At 33.4% G+C, this 26,563-nt stretch overlaps 1 protein-coding gene and 1 non-coding gene across 2 annotated transcripts; both read right to left on the reverse strand.

The window, feature by feature from the left end:
* Positions 1-3,989: 3,989 nt before the first annotated feature.
* Positions 3,990-4,143, reverse strand: LOC123553626 (U12 minor spliceosomal RNA). Its single transcript, XR_006686813.2, has one exon. It is a non-coding gene; the product is annotated as a U12 minor spliceosomal RNA (small nuclear RNA).
* Positions 4,144-12,101: 7,958 nt separating this feature from the next.
* Positions 12,102-26,551, reverse strand: LOC123551637 (protein FAM76B-like). The gene is made up of 8 exons (XM_045340713.2): positions 26,356-26,551; positions 24,071-24,135; positions 23,485-23,545; positions 22,556-22,711; positions 20,797-21,266; positions 19,857-20,091; positions 18,977-19,078; positions 12,102-17,579 (listed from the first exon to the last, which is right to left on the reverse strand). The coding sequence occupies exons 1-8, from the start codon at positions 26,434-26,436 to the stop codon at positions 17,451-17,453; spliced, it is 1,299 nt and encodes a 432-aa protein (XP_045196648.2). The 5' UTR covers positions 26,437-26,551; the 3' UTR covers positions 12,102-17,450.
* Between the last annotated feature and the right edge of the window lie 12 nt (positions 26,552-26,563).

The following is a 26,563-nucleotide window of genomic DNA, read 5'->3' on the forward strand; positions in this document are numbered from 1 at the left end:
TTTAAAACAATTTGACCATTGAGATGCCTAAAGAGGAAATATAGATGGCATACATTGTGCCTATTCCGAATCACACATCTGTTCTGCTGCACGTTGTTTAAAGATTGCAGAAAAAATATTGATACAATGTGTCCAAAATATTAATTTATGTTATTGTTTTTACCCATGGCCAGATGTTAAAGAAAAAGGCGGATGTATTATTATACAATGTGACTAATTAAATCACATATTGGACAAGACCGCCCACATGACTGTTTTAAAACAGAATATTTCAATAATGCCAAAGAAGGATGTCATGCCTATCGTTTTAGTCATTTAATTGGCCTTAAATGCGATTATTTCTATTCCTGACATAAAATAATTTCAGTTTTCGATTCAAGATGGTAGTTTTATGTTGTTGTGGATAGTAGTAAGAAAACCATTTCAGGTCATTTGTGGTGATTCGAAATAGGCGAGTATGACCCGGATTACGCACAGTACCAGTCTGATCAATTACAGAAATCCGTTACGAACAATGTTTTGTTTCGAATTTCTTTTCACATTATTTTAATCGTGATATATTTGTCCAGCATTTAAGATGAAATTTATATTTAAAATATAAACTTGACGAAGTAAAGCGATAAAAAAATTAAAAACTGGTTCGGAAAGGGCAAGTTCGCTGTACATAAACAACCTTGCAAGTTTGGCGAAATTCCGCTGACATGAAAAAGTTTTAGACTTGCAATTTCCTGTCGTTTGACAAATTATAACAAACCTAATTAATTTAACTGTGTTTCTTGCAATAAAACAGACAACAAACCAATATCAACTTTCCTAAAAAGGAAAAGAACTTACGATAATTTACATCGCTTTCTTTTTCCGACGAGAATACTCTTCACATTCTGAAAAACTCATTCAGTGCAAAACAGCGCCACTCAAAGTACGACAACTCTAGTTGGTTTGTTTAAATCCCAATACTCGGTATAGAATCTTGGACGTTTCGACCCCAAGACATTTCGACCCCAAGACATTTCAACCCCAAAATTTAATTTTCTTGGACAATTCGACCCCAAAGACATTTCGACCCCAAGACATTTCGACCCCTCAAAAATAGTTGTATATTTTCATTTTATATTTCTTCCATGTTGCATATTTTAGAAAATATTAATATATAGATGTATATAAACATGCTATTTTTAAATGAATCATACACAAAATACATGTTAGTGAATAAACTGCGCTGACCGGAAAGTTTATTATTGGAACTAATTGAATTATTTCTTCATGTTTAATTTGATAATTTAAGAAGAAAAATTATTATGAAAAATCAGTTTTTAAAAGAATTATATCATGTTTATATATGAATATAAAAACGTTTACTGTATTTATTGCCAAAGCACAATTAATGTCCTTTGAATATATGAGGCGTAACAAACACGTGCCTCTGATTAGTTCTGATAGAGTTTGATTGGATTATCACACCTATTGATTATATCAATTAATCAGTATATTTGTAAGCACACACATGTGACATGTGACAAATAATGTTTTACAAGCTTAAGGTAAGTGCTGTTAAATATGATAAGCTTTTATTTAATTTAAAAGTTAACAAAATTACGGCGATTGTTGTTCATCCACGAGTGCGCAAATTTCCCGTGCGCTCAACAAATTTTCAACTTCGTGTAAAAACGTTTTGTGCATTTTATTTTCCTTTTGTAAATTAATTATTTATTTGAGATATGATTGAATTCTATCATAAACCCTAAAAACACGATTTATTAAAGAAATACCTGTGTACATTAGAGAATCTAGGACATGGAAATTCCGAATTCACAAATTTCCAGTGCGCACGCCGATTTTCAATCATGTACAAGACGTAACGCGCAAAAGTATTTTAATTTCCTTTTGAAAAATAATATTGTATGACATATATGTTTGAATTCAGTCATAAATCACTTCAAAAATACCATTTGTTAAAGAAATACGGGTGTATTTCGGTTATGGTAATTTCCCACGTGGTCGCCGAATTTCAATCTCTTATAAAATCGTTTTGCGTTAAAGAATTTTACTTATCCTTCTGAAACTTACTGCCAGTATTATTTATATTATACACGAATGATTTCCGCAATATACCCTACAAAAATACCATTTATTAATAAAATAATGGTGTATTTCGGTAATGGAAATTTTGTGTGAACGTATTTTATTTTCCTTTCGTATTTTATTCATTTATGATATATATGATTGAATTATTTAAAAAAAAACTTCAAAAATACCTTTAACTTACAAAATACAGGTGTATCCCGGTTATGGAAAATGTATTCCGGTGTATCCTGATTTTTTTGGTGGATTCCGGTTTAATGTGTGACCAAAATCGCTTGAAGTTGCTAAAATCATACTTTTAAAATCATACTTTAAATCACGTGTATTGGCTAAAATAATATAGAAAAATGTAATATGGCTGCCACATTTTCTTTACAGATATGAAATATGATAATAATTTTTCCCCGTTTTTAACAGAACAGTACTCATTTATTCTTATATTTTGCAGTAACGGGGATTTCTTTTTTGATATTTTACAACTGGAAGGAATGTCGTTCATAGAAAAGAAAAGAGCAGTTTGTAAATAACAAAAATCATATTCTGTATTCTGTAAAGCAAATACTTTATGTGTGCGTCAAAATCGCTTACGAAAATAACATTAAATGCGAAAATAAGCAATGTGTTGTTTAATTTCCTATTGTTTTCTTTACATTTTCGCCGAAATTAAAGATAATGTTGACACATGTTTATAAATATCCGATGTCACCACAATCGCTTAATTGATTGTTAATTGCAATGCGCACTGCTGATAAATATACACGTGCTGTATATCAACAAACAATTAATCAAGGTGTGATAATCCAATCAAAAGATCACGTTTTTCTGATTATGATTTTAAATATCAATGTAATGAAGATGGTGACATCTTATACTTCTTTGAGTTACATTATAATTATTTATATTTGGATATTTGGTTGAAATAAATAAATAAAGAGGTATTAAAGTTATTTTCATAATTAAAATCAGCGAAATCGGCCCATGATTTAAAAATCTTGTTTTTTTTTTTTTAATATAGCCGTGTACTAAAATAGTCTTTAAGATGATTTGAAAATATAATTAAACACCAAGTATGAAAATATGTTATATAAAGGTTATTTTAAGATAGATAATCAGAACGGGTTGTTCTTAAATTATTTACGTAATAAACGCTGCTGATACATAAATCCCGTTATTTTCGTTAATGAAAAAAAAATATAGATGATGATTATTTCGTTATTGTGAGATAAAAATCACTCATTTCTCATATGAAGTCGGTACTAACAAAGTCTTTTAAAGAATTTTAGAAAATAAAGAAATTTAGACAAATATGGCTCAATTTCGTAAACAAAAAATCTTATTTTCGCGAAAATAACCGTATTTTAACATTTTAATTGCTAATTAAGCGTTATAACATTTTGAAATTGCTCAATTATCTATAGATTAAAGCTTAATTATAATAATGACAGCATTCTTAGATGTTTTCTGGCATATCATTGAATGGGGTCGAAATGTCCAAGGAGTTGGGGTTGAAATGTCTTGGGGTCGAATTGTCTCTTGGGGTTGAAATGTCTTGGGGTCGAAATGTCTTGCTAGCCTCGGTATACATATTGTCCGGTAAAATCGAAGTTGATGCCGCCTGGCTCGTTTGCTTCAAATGATTTTTTCTTGCGAAAAAAAAAGAGTGAAAATTTAAAATTTTGCTCCAGCACCTGTCGGAAGTATTTTAATGCACAAAAAAGTCATGAAATCAAATTACAATTTTCGTCATTGACAGGAAACAATGCTTGGAAAAGACATTTCATTACTAGCACAAAATGCTCCATTTTCTGCCGCTAAATTCATGAATACGCACAACCTAACGCAAAACTGCCAACGAAGTACTTCCCATGCACGCAAGCTGAAATCAGCTGTGTCTATTTAAGCATGGGCAGACAAGATCGCTGCGCCACAAGCATCCCACGAATGTAGGTGGGTCACTCGGGGGCAACCTGTGCCTTTTCAGAATTTCTTTATAGATACTACTCTGAGACTTGTACTTCTACAGGCCCATTATTTTCTTATTCTGACATTAGTTTAAGGCATGAACTTAATGTCATTTGAAATGTTCATTTCATGATTTCTGAAATCAAAGTTAAAGACAATGATATTAAAGTCTCAAGTTTATTTAGAAAGAGATTATCTATAACAAAAGGCAAGCATTTTTAATTTAAATTTGTCTAGAAATAATTTTCTATTTCAGAGCTGGTAAATTAAACTGTTTTTATTCAAAGGGGGTAATACATAGGCCTACATAATATGTATAAGTGGAAACGCTTAACATGAAAACAATCATATATGCCTTCGACTCCTTTTTTTTGTTTCAAACAAAAAAAGGAGTCGAATGCATATATTCAAGTTGAATAGATAGTGAAAAGGGTACGCCTCTGGAAGCCTTTGAAAATCTTTCTCAAGTGATTAATGAAAATCTGACTGTTATCTAGTTCTGTTATCTAGATCTGTTAAATGTTTAAGATAAGCCGAAACAGAAATCATCAATTCAATGGCTGTATTTTACCATTAAATTATGTTCACCTGAGAAAACAAAATTAATCCTGTAGAAATCACAGCAAGTTTCATATTGCAAAAGATACACAAAGTTAGTCTTGCATTTTTCTTTAGTCTGTGTTTAGAGAGTATAATACTGGTCCAAGTTTAATCCACGGGTGAAGACTGGATGAGTTACTTTTACACGGGTAGTAAACGTGCAATCCAATTCCGACTGGGAATATGCTTAAAATGGCACGAAACATGAGAAAAGTAAGAAACCAACAAAAGTGCCAGTTTCGGACCCCATGTCCCTTATTTAGGACGCTTTTAATGACAAACCAACTGTCATATAGTTTATTTGCTTCAAACAAACAAATGTTTGTTTCCAGTATCCAGAAAATTTTTAAATGTTTTTATATGGCCTTGGAGAATTTTTTTTTCAACTTTATAACAAAAAGTTGCAATACTGCACTTTCGATGCTTAAAACTGTTAGAAATCAACTTACTGATGCTCTAAAGGTATAACCCCATTATTTGTATTCATTTTTGACACAAAATATTTTAATTTCAGAAAAGTGTCACTCAGTAAAAAAAAATACCCCCCCCCCCCCCCCCCCCCCCCCCCCCCCACCCACGAAAAAAAAAATCCCGACCTACCTACCCTATTTTAGCATGTTACCGGAAACAATGAATTTTTTAGACATTGACAAAAATAATCGGGAATTGGATTTCGCCAAAGGAATGGAGTTGTTCGTATATAATGTTAAATTTCTTGTCACGAATGTTTGTACATACATAAATTAATTAATTCTTATAACTGTATTATTTCAATGGTTATAATTCCCTGAATTATTTCGAGAAGAATGGGACCATTATTTCAGTGAACACAATCGGCGATAACATATATGGAATACCCTTATTGTATCTTTGTCCATATCAATGGTACAGCGGACCCAAGAAATGATATAAAATGTACCGTAAAGATAGTCATAAGAAAACATGCATACTAACTACATTTTAAACCGGGGTTTTATCATTTTGTATATCATTTGCGTAACTATATGACAATTAACAAACAAATTCAGACTTACATTGACCAAATGTACATAAAGTCAATATTTCATGGTTACGGGGTGCCGCTAGTGAAGTTTCTCTGCATTTCTGGACACCTTTCTGTCAAGTTTTGTTGTTGCAAGATTCAAGATGGTCTTCCTGCTGAACTGTTTCTACACATGTGGCTCTTACACGTAACAACAATAATAATGAGAGAGCAGTTCTACATACATATCCATCTAGTAATGAGTTCGATCCTCGGACGAGGCGTATGGTCTGCGCCGCGATAAAAATATCGTGTCCTGGAGACCTCTAATTCATACGGAGAAGTTGGCACTAACGAAAAACACGTAACTACGAGTATTGAATCTCTGTGTAGGTCGGGATACCGAAAACAAACAATTTTTACGCCTACCAAAACTTAACTGAAACACAGTTGAAAACGGCCATAAACCAAAAAAAAAAAAAAAAAAAAAAAAAAAAGCCATCATTTGAAGTCAAATTCATTCTGGCAAATGTTACATGTGATTTTAACCTCAATATGAACAGCAAACTAGTGTCAGCGTTGATCTATCTTATTGCAACATGGCATAGAGAAACTTGGTTTTTCTGGATGATCTTTAAGTGCACTTCCAGCCTTGCGTTGGCCGTAAACTTCTAAGGAACGAGTTTTCTTGCAAAACAGCAAATGACATTGTAAAAACTGTTGGATTTGAAAAAGGACCGTTTGACTATATAATGTATACGAGCAACTCCATTCCCAGAGTGTAACCTCATTCTCGATTGGGGTTTTTTACGCCATTTTTTTTTGCAAAAGCAATGGGTTTTTTTTTTCAAGTATAATGTTATATTCACGAACGTATTATGCACTTGTTTGATCACAAGAAGCGCCGCATTTCCATAATCAGGAAATTGTCATTTTCCATACTTTTTTTGACGGTTGGACGTGATAACAGGACCGATTCTTTAATATAAAGTAGATATTTCACAAATATGATCCCTTTTCATGTGTCGAATAGCATTTTGCATTTTTCAAGAACATTCGTAAATATGTCATAATAAACAAAAACAAAACCCCACCTATTTCGATATTGTATATCCTGACGTAAACACGTAACTACGAGTATTGAATCTCTGTGTAGGTCGGGATACCGAAAACAAACAATTTTTACGCCTACCAAAACTTAACTGAAACACAGTTGAAAACGGCCATAAACCAAAAAAAAAAAAAAAAAAAAAAAAGCCATCATTTGAAGTCAAATTCATTCTGGCAAATGTTACATGTGATTTTAACCTCAATATGAACAGCAAACTAGTGTCAGCGTTGATCTATCTTATTGCAACATGGCATAGAGAAACTTGGTTTTTCTGGATGATCTTTAAGTGCACTTCCAGCCTTGCGTTGGCCGTAAACTTCTAAGGAACGAGTTTTCTTGCAAAACAGCAAATGACATTGTAAAAACTGTTGGATTTGAAAAAGGACCGTTTGACTATATAATGTATACGAGCAACTCCATTCCCAGAGTGTAACCTCATTCTCGATTGGGGTTTTTTACGCCATTTTTTTTTTGCAAAAGCAATGGGTTTTTTTTCAAGTATAATGTTATATTCACGAAAGTATTATGCACTTGTTTGATCACAAGAAGCGCCGCATTTCCATAATCAGGAAATTGTCATTTTCCATACTTTTTTTGACGGTTGGACGTGATAACAGGACCGATTCTTTAATATAAAGTAGATATTTCACAAATATAATCCTTTTTCATGTGTCGAATAGCATTTTGCATTTTTCCAGAACATTCGTAAATATGTCATAATAAACAAAAACAAAACCCCACCTATTTCGATATTGTATATCCTGACGCAAACACCAGCGCTGGAAGTCGTGCAAACCATCAAGTTTACGCGTATTCCCATTCCCAGCGGGATCGGGACAGCGTATTTAACACCAGTGTTTTAGTAACTTGTCTGTCTTTTGCTCGTTCTGTTCTAACCAATTTCTTTTTTGATTGAATTATTTGTTCTATTTTTTTGGCATCAAATATTCCCGTTAGTGGACAGCTTATTGAACTTTCTTCAATCAAAAAGGAACAAGGACACCCAGCAAACTGGCTGTTAGGTCACCTCATAAATTACGTATATAATTGACGAGCAGTTCCAGGTATAGTTACATGCCATTTGAATTAGTGATGCGATCTCTGTAAAATATATTTCAAATTATTTAATACCAAATTTTCAACGTTTTCGTTTCCATCAAGTTTGGTGTATTGATGCAGAATATGTGATATGACAAATGAGTGAAATAAAGTTTTAGACTTTGGGAAAACTTCAAGAATTTCAGATATCTGCACAATTTCAAAGGCATTACAACAGTTTACTCATTTTGCACAATATGTTGGGATTTTATGGCGATATAAAGCGAAGATCATGTGTAAGTAAGTTTTTCCACTGGTCACGTTCACAGTACTTATATTTCATGGATTTTTGAAGGGGTGGGGGAGGGTAAGTCATCCTCGAAACCAAGAATGTAATTTTATTCATGTATCGGCAGGATGTACCTGAGCGATAATTTAATGACTTTAGTAGACATCAAGTTATCATCGAAATAAAACAGTGAATGATAAGTTTCTGGATGATTAATTTAAATTAAGTCTTCCAAACAAGTAAAAGTTACAACGCCGGTGTAACATTAAATACTGACACGGTTGAAATTAGATCCCATGGATCCTTTTTCAACGTTGAGAATTGACCCAGTCAATATTTTAACATTAATTTTTTATTAAAAGGTCCCTTTTCAACGTTGAGAGTTGACCCCGCCAACATTGCAACATCAACTTTTGATCAATATGGTCATTTTCAACGGGGGTCAATATTTAATGTTACACCGGCAAGATCTGACATAACAACTGACCCCTTAGTGTGACATTGACCTTACAGAAAGGGACCTGAATATTTCTACCAAATAAAAAAAAAAAAGATTGTCCAATGCATGTGTAAGTAATGGTCTAGACAATACCTTATAAAATTAACATTTGAACCCAGATTTGTTATTAAGATATGCTCCCGACACGAAATATAAGGGGCAAATTTGATATTCGAGCTCCATTTGTGACCTTGACCGTTGACCTACTGGCCTGGTTCATGCGTTTTGCACATTGTCTCATCAGTGATCACAAACTGCCAATATGCCAAGTTTAAAGTCAGTACCTTAAATGGTTACCCACTTAATATGCTCGGACACGAAAATATCATGGACAAAGCTTCCGCCATCATATAATCCAAAACCGGTGTATAAAAAGGCAGGAATGAACACCTGAAACTTAGAAGTGACCAGTTTGAAATTTTATAGAATGTATTGTCACCTCAGAGCAAAATACTGTAAACTGAATTTACATTGAGAAGTTAACCTAAATGCTGAGGTGCCCTTCCAGAATTAAAATCTCTTATCTCCTTTTGCTGTTTAAATGTAAAAGAACAACAATTTTCTATATGTCTTTATTGAAACTTTCTGTATTTGTTATTTTAAAAGCGACATGATACTGTCAACTGAACATAACTATAGAGAAGACTTTAAAACATATTTTCATGATTATCATCATTTAAGATGAGGGTTAAACAACCATAACTTCCCTTGTGAAAAAAAAAAAATATAATACAAAAATATTTTTTTTTTTCATTTTCTCATACATAAACATCCTTGTGATGCATCTTAAACAAACTCTGTGATTAAAATAAAATTAGTGTAGTGATTCAAATAAATATATGAAGTAAAAGTTTGTAGTTAAAATAAAACTTGAAAGTTAGAATAAAATATCTGTTGCAAATATATAATATTCACAATACTATTTATACCATAAAACGATGATTTCTAAAAGTCACAAGACAATGGGGAGTTATCCAGGGTTCTAAACGATCCAAACACAGAACATATAGGAAAAATGGTTGAGAATGCTTCAGTCAGCTCTGATTTCTGAGCTATCAATGCTCAAGTAACCAGTAGATGTAAACATCAGTTTTAACCCTTACTCTGCTAAATTTCTGTAATGAACTGGTCCATCTTTCAATTTGGACAGTACCATTATCTGTTAAAAGGGGTGCTTACCAAAATACTGACTGAATGGCAAACAGTGCAGATCCTGATCAGACTGCATGGATGTACAGGCTGATTATGATCTGCACTGGCCGCAAAGGCAGAATCAATCTTGTCCAGCATGATAAGGGTTAAGCTACTCGCTCACAATTTGGGTGAAATTTTTCAATATGTTCATTTCAACAAAGTTTGCCATAGAATGTTTTGTCTGTTTGTTTGTTTTGGGTTTAACGCCATTTTTCAACAGTATTTCAGTCATGTAACGGCGGGCAGTTAACCTAACCAGTGTTCCTGGGTTCTGTACCAGTACAAACCTGTTCTCCGCAAGTAACTGCCAACTTCCCCACATGAATTATCAGAGGTGGAGGACTAATGATTTCAGACACAATGTCGTTTATCAATAGTCACGGAGAACATATGCCCCGCCCGAGGATCGAACTCGCGGCCCCGCGATCCATAGACCAACGCTCTTACCTACTGAGCTAAGCGGGCGGGCTTTGCCATAGAATGTATAAATGACACTGAAAACTGATTAAAGTAGGTGAAAATAAAAATTAGATATTGGTATAAATGCAAGAAGAATGTAAATTTTCTGCATTATTTCAAAAGCGTTGCAAATGTTTACAATCTTCTGCACAATATTTTTGATTAGCAGATAACTAAAATATAATGGTAGATTCTATCTATAACATTTACTGTTAAATACAGAACTACACTTGAACACTAAAAAGTATGAATTGTATAAAATCTGATTTTTTTCTCTCCAAAATTTACATCAATGAAGAAATAGAAGTATATAGAAGTATATAAAAAAGAGCTGTCTAATGACAGAGGGATGGGACATTTGAAGCCCTTCCAATTAATACTACCTTACATACAAAAGCTTTACCAAAATTTTCGTTCTTTAAAAAGAGGCATAATTTTATTAACTTTTGTGATGCTGACAAAAGGTTGACAACAATAGCTGAACTATTTGAAAAATAATAAATAGTCAAGCTAACAAAAAGATATATATCACCATATTAATATGTAAAAAATGACTAAAAATCTTAGAATAACAATTTCATTTGTTTCTAAATTAACACTGTGATGTCATGATTTTGCTTGTGACAATACCCAATGCGTTCAATGTTGTGCTGGTAAAACTGGTACAGCTTGGTCAAAACACATTGAAATGACAAGAGAATCTGTTTGTCGCAAATGTAATATAGAAGTATCTTTCACTAGTGAACATCATGTTTCAAATGTTAACTCGTGGTTGCGCCACTCCTTAGAATGTTACTTCTGGTGTTAACTTGTTGAAAGATATTTTGATCATACACAGAAACAAATATTCTCAACGAAATCTTGAAACAAAACTTCCAATTTGTAACAAATAAAAAGATCAGAAAAGTGCACTTCTGTGTGGTATGAATTCTAAGCAAGCATAAACATTTCTAATCTAACAATTCATGTTTATTTTTAACAAAACACACAAATATTAACATCTTAAAACCTTCCTTAAAAAAAGTGCTATCATATTTTATCTAGTATTGATTTGAACACAGACTAAGCCCATGAAAAATTATTTTGCAGACCATACATCCTCTTTCACGAGTTTATTAAAACAAGCTTTTGCTATAAATCAATTCTCCATCACTTAGTGGTAAAAAATTAGGGTTTTGAATAAAAAGGAAGTAAAATCTGTAAATCCTTTGGAAGCATAGAATGCAACAAGCAAAATAATAGCAGCCTCAGTTTGATCGAGTCTGTTCACGAGAGGTAATGGCAAGTGCATCACCCACCACGCCCCCTAGCATCGGCTTAAGCCGAACTCTACTATTACAAATGTATTGAATGGACTCCACTTTCTTCCAACTGAATAAAAGACCTACTTCTTTCATCAAACTTAAGTAAGTAAAATCTATGTACCAGTATTACTCTCTAAATAATAGCCATAATCATGACACAGCTAGAATTAGTGGTAACGTGTCAAGAGATATTTTACTTTTCATACTGAAAACGTTAATTCAGGCAAGTTTGGATTTTTTTTAGATAGCCAAAGCAAATGTCTTGTGTACAAGGCAATATTTTGAAATAATGAATTGTATGCATATAAGACAGGGAAGGAAACAGTGTTATCAATAGTTACGGTTTATACACACTGCAGTTTCTTAACTGTTATTTACTATGCCCTTAAAATTTTAAATAAATTCAGTGCAGACATTTCAAATTTACTAAATGGCAATAATTCAAGAAATGAGAAAAATAACATTATTCTTCTTGTATACTACATTCTTTTTCATGTTCTCTTTTATCATAAAAGTTTTAGCAAAAGCATTTCACACAGTTTTGCAAGTAATATTAAGGGAGCGAATTCAAAATTTAAGCATAGAGGAGGTTTATTTATTGTACAATCCACTTCCTCACAATGTCCTCCATCGTTGTATGCAGTGTCCATAAAATCCCTTCAGCACTTCCAGAGTTATACCTTGGACAAGTAAATTAAACGGAGGTAATTCAAAAAGTAAGCAAAATAGAGTTATGGTTCTTGTACACAGTTCTTTCTCTCAATGGTCTTTTGTAATTGTGTGAAGTTATAATAGAATCCTTTTCAAGGATTTAGCATGTAATAAGTAAATTAAATAAAGGAAGGTACTTCAGATTTTACACCAAGAATTTTTCAGACACATTAGCTTCCTGACATCTTGTCTGTATACAAATGTACTTGTACAAGTATACCATACAGCCATATAAGAGATATAAGCAATATGCTGTAACTGTAGATATTTAAATGAAGTGAAGGAATGACTATTTAGTACAGAGTATAGAAAAACACCTTGCTGCAGTCACACAGAAAAATAAAGAATTCATGAACACAAAATTCGTTATATGACAAATGAATGAAATAATGAATTCCTGATTTGTCTATACTATTTGTAGTAGTTAATTACTTTTCAAAACAAAACCATCATTCTATGTAACTCAACAGAATTATTGACATTCTTTATTAACAAGAGCACCGCCTTGCAGGTGCTGACGCTCATCTGATTTTTTTATATAATAGAAATATTGTCCTACCCATGAAGTCTAAAAAGGGCCATCATTCTTGCAAAAAGCAGGATAGAGTTATGTTTCTTGATGTACAGTGTCCACTTATGATGGTGAAAAACTGTTGCAAGTTTTAAAGCAATAGCAAGAAAATGATTTTCTAAGTCCAAAAGGGGCAATAATTATTGCAAAAAGCAGGATGGAGTTATGTTGCTTGCTGTACAGGGTCAGCTTATGATGGTGAACAAGTGTTGCAAGTTTCAAAGCAATAGCTTTGATAGTTTAAGAGAAAAAGTTGACCTAAACATAAAACTTAACCAAGAAATCTGATATTTTCTAAGTCCAAAAGGGGCCATAAATCTTGCAAAAAGCAGGATGGAGTTATGTTTCTTGCTGTACAGGGTCAGCTTAGGATGGTGAACAAGTATTCCAAGTTTCAAAGCAATAGCTTTGATAGTTTAGGAGAAAAGTTGACCTAAACATAAAACTTAACCGAGAAATCTGATATTTTCTAAGTACAAAAGGGGCTATAAATCTTACAAAAGGGGCTATAAATCTTGCAAAAAGCAAGATGGAGTTATGTTTCTTGCTATACAGGGTCAGCTTATGATGGTGAACAAGTATTCCAAGTTTCAAAGCAAGAGCTTTGATAGTTTAGGAGAAAAGCTGACCTAAACATAAAACTTAACCAGGCAACGCCGACGCAGACGCCGACAACCGCTCAAGTGATGACAATAACTCATCATTTTTTTTTCAAAAAATCAGATGAGCTAAAAATGAAACTTACTGAAACACTCTTTCATAGTAAGTTTTCAATCCTAAAGGAAGACACTATTAATGTTAACAGTAAGATCACTTTAAACAAAGTTGACAAAACTTGTGCTCACTTAAAAAAATCTCTTAATATGTTTTTTTTCTTCTGAAAAAGATGTTCAATAGAAAAACTTTTTTATTATTTTTTTTTTTTTTATTAAAGGACATCTTCTTAGTATTCAAACTATTCAGCAATATTTATTTTGTTTGTTTTCGGTTTAATGCCATTTTTTCAGTACTTCAGTTTATGTAATGGCGGGCAGTTAACCTAATATTTATGATGCATCTGTGTAACTAAAGTGACAATTCTGACTGACTGTACATATATGACTGCAAGCAGAATGTGAATTTTTAAGGTATCTGTTGGACTCCGTGTTCTCGCTGTATTCTTATGTTGAAACAATACATCTTGTTCATACACAATGACTTCAACAACAAAAATGACATACAAAATGAGTATTTCTGTATGTGTCTGTACAGAAATGTAACAGAATGATTGTATGGGAACAATACTTTTGATATTATACTATGGGGATGAATGAATGTCATAGAAAATGCCCAACATATGCATGTCATCCAATTTTTTTTCTTAACTGCTTAAAATAATAATATTGGATTATGCCATTTTGAAAAACCACCAGAATATGGTGACATGAATTGGAGGAGTTATGGAACACACTGCCTACTTACACCTATACAAGTAAGCAAAATACTATATAAATAGGTATTAATCTTTATGATATATGGGTCTCAATCTATATATACATTCAGTTACTCAAAAGATTTACTATTACAATGTTAAGCACCTAAGTATTTACAATAAACATGTTAAGTGTTTTTGAATGAATGAGATGATTATGATGCTTGGCATTTGGTTACTGTTAACACATGCATTAGTAAAATTAGCATACCCTAAAAGGAACCATAAAATTTCAATGGCAGTTTTCATTATAAAAGCATTCATATTTTTAGTAACTATTATGAGAGTTAAAAAGCACAATTTTATAGTGGTGCATATTGCTATAAAATATAAAAATAGTGGACAAATGTAGGAATTCAATAGCTAGGTGGAAAGATATAGGAGGTAGTGCTCATTTCAAAATCAGAGCAAGTATGAGCTTTCTAAGAATTTTGACTTTCCAATGGACCTTCAAAAGTATTTTAGTAAACATGAATTTAGAGAGAAAATGACAAATAATCTTGTTAATTAACCATTCTTTACACTTCTTTCTTAAAGGCACTGACCTCCAGATAGTACAACAGAATTTTTAAGGTATTGGGGAACTATTGCTATATTGCTTTAAAACTTAGTTACATACAGATTATACGTCACATGAGAATTAATTGCTCTTATTAATTCTTCTATTTAAAATTGAAAAGCGTTTATAACATGGTACCGGAGGTAAACTGCCTTATTAAGTATAAATCTTTATATTTAATGGATGTTAAGTGCATATTCCTTCGTGGTGTATTAGTTAAGAACGTCTGAAAGTTTTTACTGCAGAGGCAGCCCGTGTTCAATTCCCGATTTGAGTATTTTTTTTTCTTGATTAGGCATTTTAAGATAGTTTAAAAACGAAGTCTCATGTTCTTATGCTCATAACATGACTAAACTTCAATTTTAAAGAAAGATCATTTTTTGCCAAAATATGAAGGTCAGTGCCTTTAAACTGTGTTTAATTAAATGATCAATTTTTCAAACATTTGTGAGTCATACATTTGTTATAAAAATTATTTTTTCAAGCTAATTATATTCAATATATCAGTTTCTTAGAGCAAGGCTCTGTTACATATATATATATATAAGTGTTCAACACATAAAAAAGCTATTTTAAAGAGAAACAATAACAGTTTTTGTTACTTTATAATTAAAATTCTGTTAAAAATCAGTGATACTTCACAATTTACTTAAAAAAGCATTTGAACATCAACTAAACATTTCCTGAATCTAAACTGACAATGTCTGGTAAACTTAAAATAATTATAGATTCACAATTATAACACAGGAAACAATAACGTCTAACAGCTGTGCACCAAAAACACATGTACAATTGACAAGAACAATAGATTTCTAACACTTTCAAGATACATATGTACAATTACTGTTTGACCCACCTTCTCTGCAAGGTTTTTCTTTATTATACATAAAACAATACCAGTGATATACATCTTACTAAAGAATTCTGAGGGTGGTTATAAAAACTTAAAAGTAAAATATCTTGACTGGTTTTAGAATTATTGTCAAAAATAATTCTGACGGGTACCTTTTCCTTTGTAAATTTCAGCCATTTCTGACATGAACAAATTAAAAAAATTCAATGACTTTTTCTGTGAACTGAAAAGAACATTTCCAATAAAAAAGAAAATCAGAATTGTGTTTTTTTTCCCAATTTTTACATGTAGAATAGTACATTTTTTGGCCAAAAAACTTACCAAAGACATCTTAAAGATAGCCAATACTCATCTTCCGCTAAAATATCTATCTTTAAGATATTTACTTCAAATGTTGAAAATCTTCATAAACTGTATTTAATTTTACTATGTTTATAAATCATTTATAAAGAGCTGCATTCGTAATTAAACATCATGCAGTATCAGCCGATTATCAAAAACCTTCCTGTTTTTTTGAGGTAGTACACATTTATAATATAATCAGCTTGTGTGTACAACTTTAAACATGCATAAAACTGGTAATACACATAAACCTGCTGAATTTTATGTTTACATACTCTACTCTAATCATTGTTCATATTTTCAAATATGAAATTTGGGTCCAGTATACCTTTAAAAATTAACAAAGTTGCTAGTACCATCCTTTGAAATGAAGTATGCTTGTAGTTTATATATGGATTTTGCAAATAAAGCCATAGTTCATGAAAACCCCTGTAACAGATTATGTGGATCAAACAGTTAGCATTACAATCACTTTAAACACTTCTATTTAATTTTTTTGTTGGGTTTAACGTCGCACCGACACAATTATAGATCATATGGCGACTTTTCCAGCTTTGATGGTGGAGGAAGACCCCAGGTGTCCCTCCGTGCACTATTTCATCACGAGCGGGCACCTGGGTAGAACCACTGACCTTTTGTTAGCCAGCTGGATGGCTTCCTCACAAAGAATTCAATGCCTCGAGTGAGGCTTGAACCCACATCGATGAGGGGCAAGTGATTTGAAGTCAGCAACATTAACCACTCGGCCACGGAGGCCGCACTTCTATTTAAGTTTTCGGAAATACGCTCTACTTTTTTCCAGTAAACTCAACAGCAACTAGTGTTTTCATACAAGTCATTATTAAACAAGTTGTTATGCATGACACTATTCTGTAAGACAAAGACAAATGGATTAAGTAGACATATAAAGTAAAAATATCTCCCATTATCTTCTTTGTGATAAAAATGCCATACTTAGCTGTATATTATGTACTGTGGAATTATTTTGTTGGCATATTTTTTTTTTTAAATCACTCTTATGTAGGATCTTAAATTGGTGGACTTCAAAATCTATTGGAATATTTTTCATTTCACTGGGATTTAATACCTTTAGTTGACACAAACAAAGTCCACAAAAAGTCTCCCATAAATATATATGTGAATTTTTTTTTCCAGACACCAATAAATAATCCATTTACAATTGAAAGAAATATGCAGCCACATTTAGTTTTATTAGCATGTCAATACACAAGTAAACCAGTATGAATCAGCAGTCTTGAAGACCTGACTGCTTAAATCTGAAAATCTAACTGCCTGACGATGTAACTAGCAACAAAAGGCCCTTGTTCTATTGCTCAAATAAACAAAAATCTTAAACAGAAGTGTCAGTTCTATAACATCAATGATAACAACTAGATTATGCAGCTACATATTGATAGATTCACTATGAACTTAGACTAGGACTATTGTTCTGGCTGTTGCTAAGGACACTGCTTGATTTCTTGCCCTTGGACAACAATGTCACTTGTTTACTCAGGTCTCGATTCTTCTTCTCCAACTCTCGATTCTTCGCCTGAAAAAACAAAACAAACAACAGCATGTATGCTCTTGCTTTAAAAGTCTAAAGAAGTTTAAAGTTTTCCTTTTTTAGCTCTAACAACCCCTTCGTTAAGTTAAGAAGAATTGATGAAACAAGATGAAACAAGACTGCAGTGCAGCAATTAAAGACTCTTATCTCAGGGGTCTCTAATCATATTTTCTGCCACAGAAACCTCATTTTGTATACCGAAAACTAAATTAGAGAACCTGCATTTATTCCAAATTACCTAAATTCTAGTTTCATTAAAAACTAGATGTGTATCCATAGGATACTGGTGCTCTCCACTTACAGTCACTGTACATGGTTTCATGACTCTAGGTGAACTATCTTTTAAGATAAATACAACATACACCTTTAAGCACTTTATGTGTATTGTTATCTAAGCCAAGGACCATAATTCTTGTCTAGCTAAGTGAAATCCCAAACAGAACACAAGGTGTGCATCTTAACATGCTATATAACAATGCTCTAATGATTTATGGGGTAGGTCAAATACTTTTTGGGATACTTGTGACACAAACTTTCATGCCCTTCCATGCATATTTTTACTGTCAAGGGCAATAACTCTTGTCTGGCTAAGTAAAAACTCAAACAAAACCTCAGGTGCACAATTTCACATACCAAATAATATTCCTATTTTCATAATCCTAGGTCAAATACTTTTCGGGATGCATTTGACACAAACCTTTTGGCCCTTTAAATGTATGACTTTAAGTAGGTCAAAGGTTATAAGTGTTATTCAGTGGCTAAGTGATCCTATTCCTAACATCAGGTGCAAAACGTCACATGCTGAATGACAATCCTGTGAGGACTGATGAATCTGGGTTAAATACTTTTTGAGACATACACAACACAAATTCGAATGGATGGACAAGGGCAGCTCTAAGTGCCTCCACACCTCCCCACCCCCCAACAACAAACATGGAGGAGGGGGAGCAGTTCATGAGAAGTCATTTAAATGTTGTTTTTTCTATTTTCAGTCTTAGTGGCAGTCAAGTGGAACCAATTTGAACAAATTTGACACAGGTCCATGTCCTAAACTTTTAAAACAGTATCTTTGCAGTTGAGCATCTTTCATCTAATTTTTTTTAACATTTACATTATATGAGCCGCGCCATGAGAAAACCAACATAGTGGCTTTGCGACCAGCATGGATCCAGACCAGCCTGCGCATCCGCGCAGTCTGGTCAGGATCCATGCTGTTCGCTAACAGTTTCTCCAATTCCAATAGGCTTTAAAAGCGAACAGCATGGAGCCTGACCAGACTGCGCGGATGCGCAGGCTGGTCTGGATCCATGCTGGTCGCACACCCACTATGTTGGTTTTCTCATGACGCGGCTCATATAAACTTTTTACAATTCAATGAGTACCTGAAGAGTTTCAACAGCTTCAGTGTTCTTCTTGGTGAGCTCACTCAGTTTGGTCCTGAAACTTTTATCACTCTCATATTGAGCAGCTTTCACCTCCGTCATCTAAAACACAACAAAAGCCTCCTATATAAATACCATTATTAATACAATGTATCCGCCGAAAACCACTTCAGTACTAGTCTTTATTGTAAACTGAGAAAATCGATTGACAATAATATCCTTGCCAGATAATTCACAAATACATCATATCATGCAGTGATAAGTAACTTAAAGAAAGAGAGCACAAATGAATGTTAATACATGCTTTTAAAAAATATATTGTTTGAGGTGTCTACTGGTATGAAATAAATACACATTACAATTTTTTACAAAATTCTGTTGTGTCATCAAAAGTCGAGCTAAAAATCTTTTCAGTACGAATGATGAGAACTGGGTATCAGTGTGGGGAAACATGTGACTTAAAAAGGCAGCTTACATGGAAAAATAGCCGATAATTACTCAGATGCGTCAGGAAAACTAAGGTATTTGTACTGATAAACCGTTGTTTTAGATGTTCTAATATATCCTATCATATGCCCCTTATCTTTCGATTTCCTCCAGTACCCATACTTTGTTCCATTCACCTAAATTTTCTGACAAGTTTGATTACATTCCCACTTTTTGGGATGATGGTATCTACGGACTGACACAATTTTGTCCAAAAAAATACTAATTACTTAAGTAAATGACAATACAATCAAATGAAAAGTAAATAAGTACCCAGTCCAACATATACGTGTAACGAACTGGCAAAAAACAAAGCTGCCAAAAAGAGAATGTACCAACATCACCAGAAACACTTTTCTGTGTGCTCTACAAAAGTTAATATAGACAGCTATACCTTTTTCTCCTTTTCTAGGAGCTGCTGATCCTTAAGACTGAGCTGTTTTTTGAGGTTATCCAGTTGTTCCTGCAGTCTGTTGATTGCTATGATATGCTCGGAACTGTTAGGGTCCACAGGAGATTTCTCTGTTGCCAACACAGAACTTTTAGTTGGTGTCAGGGTTCCAGTCATTCCATTCGAGTCACTGTTTTCTAGCCGAGGACGCTTGCTGGGAGAACGAGGACTGTGAGATCTGAAATATTGGTTGATATATAATATCTGTTGAATAAATGCATTTTGAAACAACATCATTATTAAAAAGAATAATTTGTGAACCAAAGCAGCCTGTTTTTTTTTTTATTTCTAAACCTAGCAGTTAATACAAACTGCATAAAGAAAACATACATAGTATTACAGCTATAGGTATGTGTAACAGCAATGACAGTACTTATTTTTTTTCTGTTTTTAAAAAGAATGCAAAAGCTCATTATTCAACATCAAACTAAGTTCTGTTTTGAGCATTTCATTATAATCTGTGATGCTACAGTAGACATAGAGCATTTCTGATTTTTGCAATATTTATCTTCCTTGAAAAAACTGGCAGAAAGTTTGTGGGTCAAAGCTCTGTCTACATATTAAACAGAGACACCTATCATAATCTTTTACACATGTTAAGATTGAATATGTAGCAACAATACAAGAAAATCTTTTTTGTCAGTTATCAAACTTCATATCATAAAAAAGGTGTAATCTATAGGTAATTTTATGTCAGGAATGACCCTCGAAACAGCAGCCAGGAGAGATAATCTGTGCTATGTGAAAAGCATCTTAGGCAAAAGAAGGCTTAAAGTCCCAACAATAGTAGGTGTAGAGAAATATAAATGAGAAAAATTCTTACAACTGTTTCATCTAACACTGCTCTGAAGACTAGCCATCTATAAAAAATGCTTATACTTACCTTTTATGGTGGTGATGTTTTGATTTATGATGATGATGATGATGGTGACGATGTTTATGATGTCCGTCTTTGCTACCTTCTTCTTTGACTTTTGTTGCAACATCAATTGAGTCATTACTTTTCTCATCCTTATGTTCACGGAGGAAATCGAATGAAGATGCAAATGAGGGTGGAGTTGATTTCTCTCCAACAGATAAATTTAACAGAGATTTTGAGTCTTTTTGTGGAGTTTTAGCAGGCTGAGAGTTACTAGCATTTTCAAACGGTGAGATCTTATCTCGACTGTTGCTACCCGTACTCATATTTTCTACTTTTTCCAGTTTGTCTGACTTGTCTAATTTGTCAAGTTTATCAAAGCTACTTGGATTGGACCTCAGTCCCTGTCTTTTTTGTTCTTGACGCTGTTTTGCCTTTTCTAGTACCCGTTTGTATGCCAGAGCACAAAGCCAGCAGAGAGTCTTGCCATCCATCTAAAACAAGAAACAATTTATGTTTATTCTTTGCCTTGTTTAAGATTTAGCAGTGAATCACCCAACCACATAAAAACTGATAAACAAACAACATCCTTACCAACAAGCTACTAACATGTCTAATACACGTTTTACAATGCTTTCCAGTATGACTGGATACTAAAAATAATCTAAAAATGTTATTAGACTTTCACATTGAATGCCAATTGTAAAGAAATAAAAATGAACGATTGCTGAAAGCTATCTTAAATCTTGTTATATGAAATTTATTCACACAGACATTTTTTCAAATACATTGCAACGAAACTGGTCATTTTTTAAATGCTTGAACTCTCCGAAAGTGTAGTCCCTTTTTGCAGTCCTTTCCAGATTTCAATGCGTATATATAAGTAAAATGATAATCCTTGGGTAGAGTAATATACATGGTTTATATGCTGTTCTATTTCCATGAAAAACAACTTTCTTTCTTTCTATGATTTCGTGCTGTTTGTTTTTGTTTTTTCAAAATAAAATATTATAGGATATTCATTTGAGATAAAACCCGCCCGCTTAGCTCAGTAGGTAAGAGCGTTGGTCTACGGATCGCGGGGTCGTGAGTTCGATCCTCGGGCGGGGCGTATGTTCTCCGTGACTATTTGATAAACGACATTGTGTCTGAAATCATTAGTCCTCCACCTCTGATTCATGTGGGGAAGTTGGCAGTTACTTGCGGAGGACAGGTTTGTACTGGTACAGAATCCAGGAACACTGGTTAGGTTAACTGCCCGCCGTTACATGACTGAAATACTGTTGAAAAACGGCGTTAAACCCAAAACAAACAAACAAACAAACAAAATCATTTGAGATAAATATATTTTTCACTGAATGAACACCATGTACCTTATTTTCAAAACTGGTAGAGTCAATTTACAAGATATATTTAACTGCTATGTTTCAATAGTTCATTTAAAAACTTTAAATAAAGTTATGTAGAATACAATCTTCTTTCTAAAATCTTCAAATGCTATTTTATTTTTCTTCCCTTTTTGACCAGAAATACAAGTTAACCCTTACCATACTGGACATGATTGGTTCTGCCTTTGCGACCAGTGTAGATCATGATCAGCCAGCACATCCATGCAGTCTGATCATGATCTGCACTGTTCACTTTTCAGTAAGTAGCTTTTTATCTAGCACACAGTTAACGAAACTGCCTACATTTACAGGTGGAGCAGCCCATTGTAGAAAGTTAGCAGGGTAAAGGTTAAAAATCTAATATGGAGAGAATACTCCTTTCCATTATTACATACTTTAGCTTTGGATCGCTCCGACTTGTCAAAAGCACACTTCATTTTGCACTGTTCACAGGGTAGCGGTGCACCAAATTTTTTCTCATATGCTGTACATCGTTGACATTTGTTGTCTACAAATGCTGCCATAAGGTTACAAAACCTGCAGACTGCTGGCTGCAAACAAAACAACTTGTCTAAGTTCATTCTCGCATACCAGAGGTCTACCGTGGTTCCCCGGATGAACCTCTGGCACATTTCGCCGATATTTATGGTTTGGTTACATTACAGGTAAAACGTTTCAGCCAATCAGCGTCGTTTCGCGACAAATCGTAGCGAACCAATCAAACTCGTCCGTGAAAAGCGTAACCGCGTCCTTTCCATATTATCGGGGGAATACGATGTCCATTTATGACGAATATTATTATTTCTTGATGTAAATCTCTTAACGTCGAATTACAGGAATAAATCTTTATTTATCCAATCATGGAATACAGCCTTTATCCATCGTAAGCAAGTATCTTGTTTACATATTTTTTGAAGTTTAAATTCGGAGTTCCAAATAAGGCGAACAATGATTGGCTGAAACCACTCCCGAAAGTAATTACGAGTGCGCATGCTCACCAAGTAAACGATGGAAATAAATCAGAGGTTCGTCTCGGGATTTTGACGAACCTCTGATGGATGAGAATGGTCTAAGTTATATATAATGTAACACGGAATATTTGTTGAAATGGTATCTATATTCTTACTTTCATGTACACTATTTTTACTAATATAAAAACTGAACTTTTGTGAAATTTCAACAACAAACTAAAACTAATTAAAGAAAAACACAATTTATCAGCAGTCTGATACTGGGGTACTAATAAACTTTAGAAGATACTATTTAAGTTTTGAACATGTTTAAATATACAGTTAAGTTGATAACAATTTAATATTCTTCATACCTCTCCATGAACCTTAATATTGTATGTACAATGTCTGCAGTTCTGATTTGTAGCACCCCTCCTGAAAAACAAACCAAACTTTCATAGATAAATTTGTCTGTTACTGATCTGTTATAAACTGAAACATATTCAAAGCAGCATTGTGCTGTGCAGTCTAAGAGAACAAATAACAGTTTTGTCATTTTTCCACTAAATGTATTAAATCTATAGTAAACTGAAGTATGGCTAACAAGAATGCAACTTAGTCAAAATGAACTTTCTTGTCAATAGTATGTAAATGACAAATAGTATTATTGCACAAAAGTGATGTTCTATGGTAAATTTGAACTTGACTTTATACTATATATTCTTTAATGCATATTTTTTAAATATCAGTCACTGCATGAAGTCAACATGGCAAATAAATATTTGTCAATGTACTATTACTACAGAAATTTGAATAAAGTATTAAAGCAGAGTTAAGGGGTCATTTTCACTTTATGATAGCATTTAGCTGCATATTTAATACTTTGATCTGACACAACCATTCTGATCAGAACTTCTTTCCCTGCAACCCTTATAGTAAACATACATCAGAAATACTTACTCTCCTGGAGTAAATTCTGCCCTGCAAGCTGTACACTTGACCACTGGCTGATAGTTACGGCAACCCTGAAACCATATTTAATGTATGGTGTTAATCATGTTTCAGTAACAAACACATAGTAAGCAAGTAAAACATAACAACAAAAGATGTCACTTGTAAGTAAGGAATATCCTATCAAAGCAGAGAGCCCTTGCTTATTGGTTTGATTTATGGTTAGGGTCCTTGCCTTGAAAGTGCACATAAATTTGGCTATTCCATATTAGAAGACTATAAAATAGGTTGTTCTAGTACTCTTCTTAATGATTTCTGGAAAAATGCATCATGCATTTTCTAGAGGAGATTCACGGTAAGTATTCTGACAGAGGCAAAGAAGCTGTTGTCTGTAAACAAACAAGCCCCTTAAAGATCTAGATCAAGTGTGCATGATGTCATACAGGGATGCTGGGAAGGAAATAAATAAACAACAATTGCGAGTTCAAAGGTTTATTTCAATAAACATGTACATTTATTAATTGTGGTCAAGCACTTGGCTGGTCGAGCATAGGTAAAATGACATATGTAAATGGTGGCTCTGGTGTGATTTCTGTTACTGATTCGGAGCACTCAAATTCCACTAATATGTTTAACTTGTGAACATCATTTTGGATCATTACTTTAAAAATTGACTGTTACTCCAAATTTTCTTTTCAATTAGCAAAAATGCCATGCTTACTAAAAATATTGGAATATCAATTTATGTGGAACGAACGTTATTGACCATATCGACATTATAGGGTAAATCCCGTTCTCCGGTATTTCCGTAAATAGGGTCAGGGGAGCTGGCGGGATTAGCCTGTATAACAACCGTGTACAATATTAGCAATTTTTTTGGCAGAAGCTTAGGATTTAGGAAAATTCTTACTTTCTCACAATGAAAATACTATCTTATGACCTCGGCAACAAAATCTTTGCACAATTTGTTTACCCTGAAAAATTCAAATAATTTCACACCATCGGTATCGAGCTACGGAAGCGGCAGCATAGAATAAAAGATAAGATCTCAAAACTAAAGTAAACGTTGGGGATATTTTTGCTACACCTTAATTACAACAGTGTTTTATGATAATCTGCAATACTTTTTTTATGTATTTTTTTCTGCTTAAACCTTGAAAAAGGATAATCTTAAACACTATTGCTACATAGTGTAATGGCCGATACCCCCCTCACCGTAAAACCGGGAACGGGTATTTATTAGCGGCTAATACCGGAAAACGGAATTTATCCTATAACCTCCATATCGAGAAGTTTACAAATGGCTATTCTTACGGTTCCATAGGCTATTCTTAAGGCTCTCCCGTAATAGTAAAAAGCCTGCAGGTGGTTATTCCTATGGCAGTTTTGTTTCACAATACATTGTACTGAATTAAGTCATTCAACTGATAGATTTTCAAATGATTTTGGAAATAACATGTAATCAAATGTCAAGTATAAAACCAAATCAAAGGGCAATAAACATGTTTAGAGTGGTAATAAATTTGTAGGATTGTGAAAAATTTACATATATACTCGAAACATAGATCAATAATTCTCTAACTGGTTTAGTTCAAAACACTTGGTCAATATTTTTTAGTGTTTTAATATATAATGTATGTATTTACATTTACATCTGTGCAAGCAACAATTGTTTTCCGATTTATTTGGAAGACAAATTTCAGTTAAATAAGTATTTTACACTTATGATAAATTCGTTAAATTGTTTGTTAATGTAACAAATGAAAGTAATAAAATGTATCATAAAGGCGAAATTACTTCTCTTTTTTGTCTTCTCTGGATTTCTTTGCCGGAAATTAAAGACATTAGGTGTTATTATATCAGTCAGATGAATTCAGTACGATGTGTAACACCAAAACTGCCATTGGAATAACCACTTGTGTGCTTTTCATATTTATCATAATTCGTACTGGAGCGCCATAGGAATAGACATCTGCGGGCTTTTTACCTTTCTTATGGGAGAAGCGTAAGAATAGCCTGCAAGGCTATTCCTATGGGACCGTAAGAATAGCCACTTCATATCGAGAATTGTGTTTACCAGTTGACAGACAGCGTCTTCACATAATTTAGGACTAACACACAGGCCATCTTGACCATGCTTTTGTCCTGAATACCACTAGTGTATTAAAAAGAGGTGCCTCTTGGGGAGAATACAGAAATTTATTATCCTAACACCGTTTTTAAATGAACCCGAATGAATCATTGCGAACATGTGTGAGACAATCTTTTGTTGTCTGAAAAAAAATCATACGAACTTTACAAAGTTGTTCCGAAGTGGATAGTTGTTCAAACGGATGCCTGCTGTGACACTTTGTGCAGGCGAACAAGGCAGCCATTTCTTCTTTCTTAAAACACTTTCTTTCGTTTAAAAATATGAAAATGCAAAGAATTTTTGCGGAAATTTTGTTTGACTTTCAAACCGGAAGTTCAAGTTACGCCGGAGATGAGATTGCGCATGCTTTA

The sequence above is a fragment of the Mercenaria mercenaria genome, chromosome 4 (assembly GCF_021730395.1).
Source record: "Mercenaria mercenaria strain notata chromosome 4, MADL_Memer_1, whole genome shotgun sequence".
Taxonomy (NCBI): domain Eukaryota; kingdom Metazoa; phylum Mollusca; class Bivalvia; order Venerida; family Veneridae; genus Mercenaria; species Mercenaria mercenaria.

What these genes read in the sequence shown, in the direction of transcription:
- LOC123551637 (XM_045340713.2), bottom strand. Translation starts at nt 26,436, where the DNA reads ATGGCTGCCTTGTTCGCCTGCACAAAGTGTCACAGCAGGCATCCGTTT. An exon ending in AAACATCACCACCATAAAAG is followed by an intron (nt 20,092 to 20,796) that starts GTAAGTATAAGC and finishes CCAATATTTCAG; the next exon opens with ATCTCACAGTCCTCGTTCTC. An exon ending in TCCTAGAAAAGGAGAAAAAG is followed by an intron (nt 19,079 to 19,856) that starts GTATAGCTGTCT and finishes GTTGTGTTTTAG; the next exon opens with ATGACGGAGGTGAAAGCTGC.